Here is a 9953-nt window from a genome sequence, read left to right on the forward strand (position 1 = left end):
TGAACAGATTATATAAGATTGAAGTGGTAGTCCAAATTAGATTTTCCAATATCAAGAAAAACAGCAATCAATGACAAAGTTGAAACGTGAACTATGCCTTAATATTTCTTTCCAATGTTGGGACTGAAAATAGAGAACAGTCAGATAACATCAAGAGATAAAGCACTAAATAAATCATTGAAGACAAGACAGTAAATTTCAACATCCAACTCAACTCCTCTACAACTTAACTCTTTTAGAACAGAAAAACAGGAATCACTCCTTTAGAGTTAAAGAAGGACTGCAAGTTATATCTTAAGACAGCACGCACAGAAGTCATCTGGTGGTTAATGTCAATCAATCAACAAGTGTAGCAGTTGAAATGCATCAATGGTCAAGAAAGTAAACAACGATATGATTGATAGAGATTTTAACTTGACAGGGAAACTACAAGATATAAATGGTGATTAAGACCATTGCCAATTATAGTAGCTTTGAGGGAGGAGCCACAGAATCTTCACTGTGGTAATCACTCAGTTTGAAAAGTGACTAATTATTTGTACCATGAAAATGTAAATATGTGATCAAACGATCAAATCAAATAACTGGCAATTACCCAGTGAAATGCATCAGATGTGAACTATGCAAGGGACCATGTGATTGATGGAGATAAAGACACTTCAACTAGGAAGGCAACTGCTTGAAGAAGCCTCATGACAAGACGCGCTTACTAAGGTGGATCTGAAAGATGAACTGCCAAACCTTGATTGCAGTTAAAAGAACATGTTCATGGTGTCAAGTCCTTGATGAAAATCTTTACATGGATGGCCGGAGGCTACATGTCCATGAACATACAAATAAGAACTTGGCTCCCTGCTATGGGCCTAGCAAACTGGTTAACAAAGAACGTGCAGAGAAATTAACCCAAATACGAAGCTCACTCAAGCCAACTGTTGAATTATTCAACAATCGAGGATCAAGCAATACCAATCTAGGTATTAATAGCTTCAACCAATATCATAGCTACTTTAATTTGGTCAAACTATAGTTTGAACTCTCAATTCTCTTTCTTTCGGTCATCTTACCCCTAGTTCAACCATCTAGGTTACCTAAACCATGGGTAACCCAACTCGTTCATTATCAAATAAATTCCAAGTTACTCATACCATTATTTCATCCAAACATGGATTATTCCATTCATTACCACCATTCGATTAACTCTTGGTTCTTAATTCTTCAATTCTATAAATGTCAAAGAAAACAGCACAATTGAAGTGAACCGAAGGGTATAATGACAAAATTATAGTATATCATTTGGACCAATCGATGTTTTACCACCTGTCAAATCATGAAACATGAACAAAATCATAAATCCTCTATCTAATGGTAATTATATCTTTAAACCGAGCCACATATTAGAACTTCAATTCAGTGGCACTTAGGCACTAGCACAAGTACAGGAGAATCTACATAGCATATAGCAATATGTTTTCCAAACTATAGACCAACATTAGACAATAAACAGAGGCCTATTTTTGTTTTTTTCTGTTAACCGAGAAATTCCCAGAAGGCTAGCAGCGAATGGTTAACTCAGTGGATAATGAGTCGCCCCTCTACCCTTCCCCACTTAATTACCAAACTTTTATCACTGTTAAAGTTCGAACCGTGACATGCACCTAACACCACACATCAAGTGTTGCGCAGTTACCACTAGACCAAAGCCCTGGGGGATAAACAGAAGACTATCTAAAAGCTAATAAAAAGATAACGTAATTCCAATTCAGAAGAAACGAAGTTGTTGCAATCACAATCATATAAAATCTAACAGAACTATCTTCCATTTTATATTCTCTTGATCTCCATTTCCCAAAATGTACACCAAAATTTACTAGAATAATATTTTCACTTCTAAGTCCAGATATATGTAACAATATAAGTAAATATATCAAAAATTAACTGAGCTGCTTGTTTATCGTTTCAATCTAGAAAACCTGTTTGGCGAAAAACAGCATTTCGAACTTGACGAAGGTCTCTCCCTTTGAGTGTTCTTCCGACGCCTTCGAGCACCGAAAACGTGGTTTTAGGTGATCTAGAGGATCCTCCTCCCGCTACGATCTCATGAGGCGGAAGCATCTCATCGTAGCCGCCCTCATCGTCATCGATTTCCACGTCAGCAAGCTCGCCGTTTCTCGGCGTCGCCTTCTTCGGCATCATCGGAACGTTCACTGGAGCCGAGTGTTGGAACTTCCTCGCCGGCATCGTTTGTGAATAGTTATTACGGTTATAGCTATTTTCTCTGTCCAATGGTGGCTTCGGAATCGTCGGAAAAGCTCGCAAAGACGGCATCGGCGAAGACGAAATCGGCGACGAAGGTGAGGAAGTTATCGAACGTTTCCGATAAACAACCGGACGGTTAAGTTTCCGGTAATCCTCAGGCAATGCAGCGAGAATACCGAATTTCTCCGGCTGACGGAAGGTTTGCCGACGGAAACTGTTTGAAGAAGCAGGGGAAGTAGATCTGCGCTGAGGTTCAGTGAAGTCTCCGGTCCAGAAAACATCATCTTCGTTAAGCTCATCGCCGGCGATAGTACTATCAGTCTGCGGTGGAGAGAATACGCCGAGAAATCGATCGGAGGACGGCGAACGACGGTGGCGAAAAGCTACGACACCGTTTTGGTCCATCGAGCGTCGTCACTCCACTTCCCACTTCCGTTTTTTGCGTATGAATGAAAGAAACCTCTCTAGATGTTCTCGTTTTAAAAGCACACAACCACTTCACTCCGTGGGATCCTTGTCACTCATAGTTGGACCTACTTGAGACTACAATCTAGCAGGTCCCACTTATATTTAACGTTTGCAATTGACCTGCAAGATAAACAACAAAGAAGAATGTATAATTTATTCCGGCCCTAAGTAAGTCACTCTCCCTACAAGTTATAAGTTATCCCGATATCAATTTTAATTTCGAAATAATTTATATCATATTTGCTAATCAAATAAAGTATTAAGGTAAGTATTAAATTTTTAGGAGAAGATCCAAATATACCTCTATACTTTCGAAAATAGTCTAAGTATACCCCTCGTTATACTATTGGGTTATTTATACCCCTACAGTCATACTTTGGGTTCAAATATACCTCTCAATTAAACGGAGGGACACGTATCATCGACTTATTGGCCAATTCTAAATATCTCCTAATTAATTAAAAATACTCATTATCCATACCAGAAAAACAATTTTATTAAGTAATTTTTTTTGTAAAAACTGAAAAAAAATTATTTTTTTAACTAAAATCTGAAAAAAAAACGAAAATATTTTTTTTTCATTTTTTACAAAAAATTCCGCTTCAAAAGAAACTGAAAAATATTTTTTAAAATAATATTTTTGTAAAAACTGGATAACAAAACTGAAAAATAATTTTCTAAAATAATTAAAAACTGAAAAAACTGATTTTTTTAACTAAAAACTGAAAAAAAGAAAATATTTGTTTTTTCAGTTTTTACAAAATATTGCTTTAGAAAATTGTTTTAAAAGTTTTACAAAAAAATTGCTTTAGAAATTATTTTCAGTTTTTTTTAAAGCAATGTTTTTCTAAAAACTGGAAAAAATATTTTCAATTTTTTCAGTTTTTAGTAAAAAAAATCAGTTTTTTCCCTTTTTTAATTGCTTTAGAAAATTATTTTTCAGTTTTTATAAAAACATTGTTTTAGAAAGTTTTTTTCAGTTTTTTTTAAAGCAGATTTTTTTGTAAAAAATGAAAAAAAAATATTTTCTTTTTTTCAGTTTTTAGTAAAAAAACAATCAGTTTTTTCCAGTTTTTACAAAAAAAAAATTGCTTTATAAAATTATTTTTCGGGTATGAATAATGGGTATTTTTAATTAATTAGGAGATATTTAGAATTGGCCAATAAAACAATGACATGTGTCCCTCCGTTTAAATGAGGGGTATATTTGAACCCAAAGTATGACTGCAGGGGTATAGATAGCCAAATAGTATAACGAGGGTTATTCTTAGACCATTTTCGAAAGTAAAGGGGTATATTTGGACCTTCTCCGTAAATTTTTATACCATCACTATACCTTCTTATACCTCGTACCAAATGAAAGTTTTATGTATCCCACGTACTAAGACTTTAAAATTTTGATTAAACGTCTAATATTAACGATTTCACCAAGTTGTTTCATAAAATTGCTTAAAATGAAAATAAAATTGATCAAACGATGAATTAGTTCAACATTAAAGCTATCTTGTTGTAGATAGCACACTAAAATACCTAGGAATAAATTTCAAACATACCTAAAACGGTTAATCACTACAATCAACATAATATTAAAACAAGCTATCAGTTGCAAATTTCATTCACCCAACTCTTCGTTTATTATACCATCCATAATAGCAATCACCTTTAACATTATTGAAGAATTAACCCAAATAGCTGTCCACCCTAGAACTTAAACTAAAAATAGCCAGTGAATGTATATTATATGCATAATTTATGTATTAAATATGTATAATCATATATAATCTATGTATATGACTAGAAAAGGTAAATAATTAATATGGTCGATTATTTGTGTAAAAATTCCAACATTATTCAAGTTCCACGCACACAAATTAATTCACATATACCACGCGCTTGCAGATAAAAATATGTTAAAAAAATATCAATATCTTTTATTTTGTAACGAATAAATTTGGGTGATTAACATTCTGTTCCATACATATTGAATATTTTTGTGGTCTTAGTGTAGTGATAGTGTACACCATTCTGTTCGATGTACTAAAAACATGACCAGTAGTCACAAATGTCCATCTATTCCACTTTATATGGCATTCTTCCTATTGCAGACGTTCCAAGAATTTTGACACCATTCTATATCTCTATAACTTTCACCATTCTACTGTTGCTTTAGCATTTTCTTCTACTCTCACTGAATAAGTCAAACATCGTTGACAATAATTACACAAATACCTACAGATGTAGTAACTTATACAATTTTAATACAATGCAAAGTTCTTGAGAAACTCCTAAACTTGATATGCCCCATTGCTAGAAACTAAGACCACAAAAATATTCAATATGTATCGAACAAAATGTTGATTTTTGTGGTCTTAGTGTAGTGATAGAGAAATAGAATGTGTCGTATAAAGTGGAATAGATGGACATTTAAGAAAGTATAGTGTAGTGATGAATATTTTTGTGATCTTAGTTTCTAGCAATGGGGCATATTAGGTTTAAGAGTTTCTCAAGAACTTTGCATTGTATTGAAATGGTAGAAGTTACTACATCTGTAGGTATTTGTGTTATCACTGTCAAAGATGTTTGACTTATTCAATGAGGGTAGAAGAAAATGCTAAAGCAACATTAGAATGGTGAAAGTTTTAGAGAAATAGAATGGCGTCAAAATTCTTGGAACGTCGATAATACGAAGAATGTCATATAAAGTGGAATAGATGGACATTTGCGACTACAGGTCATGTTTTTAGTACATCGGAGCATAGAGTGATGTAAATACCATTCATATGAAATGTCTGCATGGATTTGCTGTAACGTGGAATCACACTCATGGTCCAAAGCCAGGAACTTTGGCTGGGAAAACTACTTTATATGACACCATTCTATTTCAATATGGGCCAATCTTAAAATGCATTCACCCAAAACATTAATAATGAAAATTGTGCCAGCAAACATGAATAGCAAGGTTTGTTACTATTGTTATTGAATTATCAATTAAACTTGTGACCAAGTCTTCCTAACATACGTATTATCAATTTCTCTCTCTCCCATGAACAACGCCATCATCAACTCAGACATGGATCTGAATTCACACATCCCCCAAAAACCCCCTAACATTCCCAACGAACTCAAGCGTGGGGAACAAAGCACCCAAATTCCATCTTTCAAGGAAAAACTACTAGCCTATGAATCCATGGTAGACATCAACTCAATGATCCAAGATAGCCCCATATCCCCTATCAACTCACATGCCCAAGAATCTCAAAGTGACACAACCATGGAAGCCATGATGTTGGATACTCCTACTACTAGTACTAAGGGTATCAAAGAAATAATATTAACTGAAGCCGACCGGAATAGGATGTACTCACCATGGAAATACTCCTTGATTGTAAAATTGATTGGGAAAAGAATCCAACATCTATACCTAAGAAAACAAATTGCAAAGCTTTGGAAACCCACTGAACCCTTTCCTCTAATTGATCTGGGTCATGACTTCTTCATTATCAAGTTCACTAAGGACGAAAATATGATACAAGCTCTTCAAAATGGCCCATGGTTCATTATGGCTACTTTCTTTTAGTGCGACAGTGGAAACCAAATTTTGTGGCAGAGAAAGCCAAACAGATTCACACGGTAGTTTGGGTTCGACTACCACAACTCCGTACAAAATTCTACAATGGCATAATACTAAAAACAATTGGCAAATCAATTGGAAATCTCCTCAAGATTGACGCCTGCACCAGCGCTACACTCAGAGGAAGATACGCGCGTCTTTGTATTGAATTGCCATTAGATAGACCAGTTCAAACATGCATCCTAATAGGCACACACCTACAACAACTTGTTTATGAAGGGAATAACTTCATATGCAAAAATTGTGGCCACCTTGGGCACACAGCTAACACATGTATTCAAGCACCAAAAAATACAGAGATAACGCTAGATTACAACAACGGTTTACAGGATCTTGACAAAGAAAGGAGCATCCCACAACCTCCACCAGAAGATCAATGGCACGTAGTCACCTTCAACAGGCGGAGGAACCAAGGAAAAGAGAAATCGACGGAAAAACAACACATAAATTCCCTAGCAATTATTTCACAACCAGGTACTAGTATCGATGTTAAAATCTATGATGCAGTGTCAGGTAAGTATCTCAACACCCAGAAATTAACTTACAAAGCTATTAATAACTCTATTCTCTTTAATAACTCTGACAATATGGGCCCTAACAATATTAATTCAATCCCTCCTCCTAATGTTAAGGAAGATGAATTAATACCCACTTCTAATAAATTTGATTCTCTGTTAATTCAGGAATCCACTTCCATCACTGCAGAAAAACAAACGAATTATGTCACTGACAAACATGCTGCATACGCCTCCCTTTCGATAACTCCTAAGCACTCCCTAGCCCTCACAAGAGCAGCCACTCAAGAAGGTACACGTGGCAACCCAAACTCATGCAACTACTCAAACCCTAATATACATGCCAACTTAGTGCCAACTAATCACCCTACCTATACAGCCAACACGCATATTATCTCTCCTTATAAAGACCAAAAATTACAACAACACTTGGCAAAAGACATTAGCCAAGTGTCAATGACAACACTCCCTCCAATCACCGGTAATCCCCTTCCCCAATCTTCCCCTTCTCCCATGCATGCAAAATATTCCCTTTTAGATTTGCAATCATTAACACCAAATATGCACTCAACCACACCATCTATATCTTCCCCCTTGGTAAATAATGAACGTCCAGACCATCCTCAACAAATCCAAAATACTTTCACAATTCCTGCTAAGGAAAACAATGGCGCACTTCCCACATTTTCCTCCACAAATTCCATTCAACCCTTCAATCACCACACCCCATTCCCAATCAAGATCCACAAACTTGGATAGAACAGGGGTTACAAGGCCATGCAGCCTTCTTCCCGATGATCATCAATGGTCAGGAAGAATGGATTGTTCTACAGAATCCGAACTTCCTAGCACGACTGATATCGGAAGGAATGGCCCTAGCAATGGGGAATTACATAAATCACATGTGGCTAGCCAACGTTCTAGATCCATTAGCCCCAGCTCTAGATCCTACCCTATTCCACAACATGCAAGCACACTGGAACCTCATGCAACACTTCAACCCCCTCAATAACATGGAGTTACTATATCAACTCCTCTTCTTCACTCCGGTCAATCAAGTGACGGACCATCCTATTTTTTACCCATGGCAGCCAATTCCACAACACAATTCGATCCCATTGGATATATATAACCAACAACACCCTCCCAACTAGCAAGAACAAGAGGACCAAGAGATACTAGAAAAGATGGTAGAGGAAATAATTATTCCACAGGTCAGGGGATCGTTCACCGAAATTTCAAGCATCAGAGAAGCATCTCTCATGCTATTCCAAGAGATGCAGGACAGGAAGTACATACTCAAGTGTCCAGTGGCCCTTTACAAATACTCCATCGATATCCACCCTCCAATCCTAGAAGCGACAGGGAACTTTGCAGTAGTACTGAGCCCATCTCTGAGGAAATTCACTCAACTCCTACACGAGGGGCTAGGGAACAACAATCTCAACAACAACCATCTCCTAATGAATAGATCAACGAGTCTTGTAGTTTGGAACATTAGAGGTGCGAACAATGATGAGTCTAAAAGAAATTTTAGGGAATTGCTTAACACTCATAACCCTGCCATGGTTGAATTGTTGGAAATCAAAATGACTGATCATACCTCTCTCCGTGATGAGTTTCACTTCTCTGATATGCTGGAGGTTCCAACCGTAGGCCTTGCTGGAGGAATAGTCATCCTTTGGTTTGTGAATTTAGTTACACTGAATCTCATAAGCAGATCCCACCAAGAAATCCATGCAATGCTCCAGGTATCTCCTATCCAACCCCCTAGTCTTATTAGTATTTTATACGCCAGTACTTCTCTTAATATGCGTAGTAATCTTTAGAATAGCCTTTGCGCCATAGCGGATACTTATCAAGGCCCTTGGCTAGTAGGAGGGGATTTTAATAAAATACTCTCCCAAAACGAAAAATGGGGAGGTAGACCTATTAATACTCAACGCTCCTCACACTTTTGGTCATGTGTGAATTATTGCAAATTAATAGACCTAGGCTTTAAAGGTGCAAAATATACTTGGACTAACAGTAGAATAAACTCCAATGGTCTAATCCTAGAATGACTAGACAGATGTCTTATCAACACCCTGTGACTCAACCAATATCCTGATGCATCTATTACTCAGACCATACCCTTTTATTTCTCCAATTCAAAAGGTCTTTCCCTCATCTTAGTAGGAAACTCTTTGGGCTTGAAACCTTTTGGTGTTATCACAATGAATTTGAAACCATTGTCAAAGACTCTTGGCATGAGAGACAACTTCTTGAAGCCACTGACTATTTCCAACATAAGGTTATGCACTGGCAAAGGTCACCTTTGGCAATACTAATAGGAAAAAAAATAGAATCCTTGCGAGACTCCAAGGTATCCAATCCTCCCCAAATTATCCCACTAGCCATTTTCTACACCTTCTAGAAAATGATCTTATATCTAATTATAACAACACCTTGAAAATAGAGGAAGATTATTGGAAAGTTCGTTCCCGTTTAAATTGTCTCAACGATGCGGACGCAAATACAAAATTCTTCCACCTAAGTGTTATAAATCGTAGAAGAAAGAATAGTATTTCCTTTTTCAAATATAGTAATGGTAATTAGATTAATGATCCAGCACAAATCCTTAATCACACTGCTCAATATTTCCAAAAAGCTTTTCAAACCGACCATATAGAAACACCTGGAAAATATCCGTAATTCACAAACTAACTTCGAAAACATAGATCTTTCTGAACTGGACTGCCCGTTAAAAGATTTTGAAGTTACCTGTACTATATTTTCCTTTAAACCCTTTAAGGCCCTGGGGCCCTAATGGAATCCACCCCTTTTTTTTACCAAAAATATTGGCATGTAGTTAGAATTCTGTCTTAACTTTTTGCCATAATATTTTCAAGAATTTCTGAATTCCTAAAGCTCTAAACTCTACATATATCTTTCTCATCCCAAAATTTCACAATGCGAACATTCTCAATAATTTTTGCCCTATAGGACTTTACAACACTATTTGCAAGGTTATTACTAAAATTATTGTTAACAGAATCAAGCCCTACCTTGATAGACTGATTGGCCCTTGCCAATATAGTTTT

At 36.4% G+C, this 9953-nt stretch overlaps 1 protein-coding gene across 1 annotated transcript; it reads right to left on the minus strand.

Annotated features, from left to right (window-relative positions):
- Positions 1-1804: 1804 nt before the first annotated feature.
- LOC107773960 (protein S40-7-like) lies at positions 1805-2791 on the minus strand. Its single transcript, XM_016593394.2, has one exon. It carries the CDS (start codon positions 2659-2661, stop codon positions 1957-1959), a length of 705 nt encoding a protein of 234 aa, XP_016448880.1. The 5' UTR covers positions 2662-2791; the 3' UTR covers positions 1805-1956.
- Between the last annotated feature and the right edge of the window lie 7162 nt (positions 2792-9953).

The sequence above is a fragment of the Nicotiana tabacum genome, chromosome 10 (genome assembly GCF_000715075.1).
Source record: "Nicotiana tabacum cultivar K326 chromosome 10, ASM71507v2, whole genome shotgun sequence".
NCBI classification, from domain to species: Eukaryota; Viridiplantae; Streptophyta; class Magnoliopsida; order Solanales; family Solanaceae; genus Nicotiana; species Nicotiana tabacum.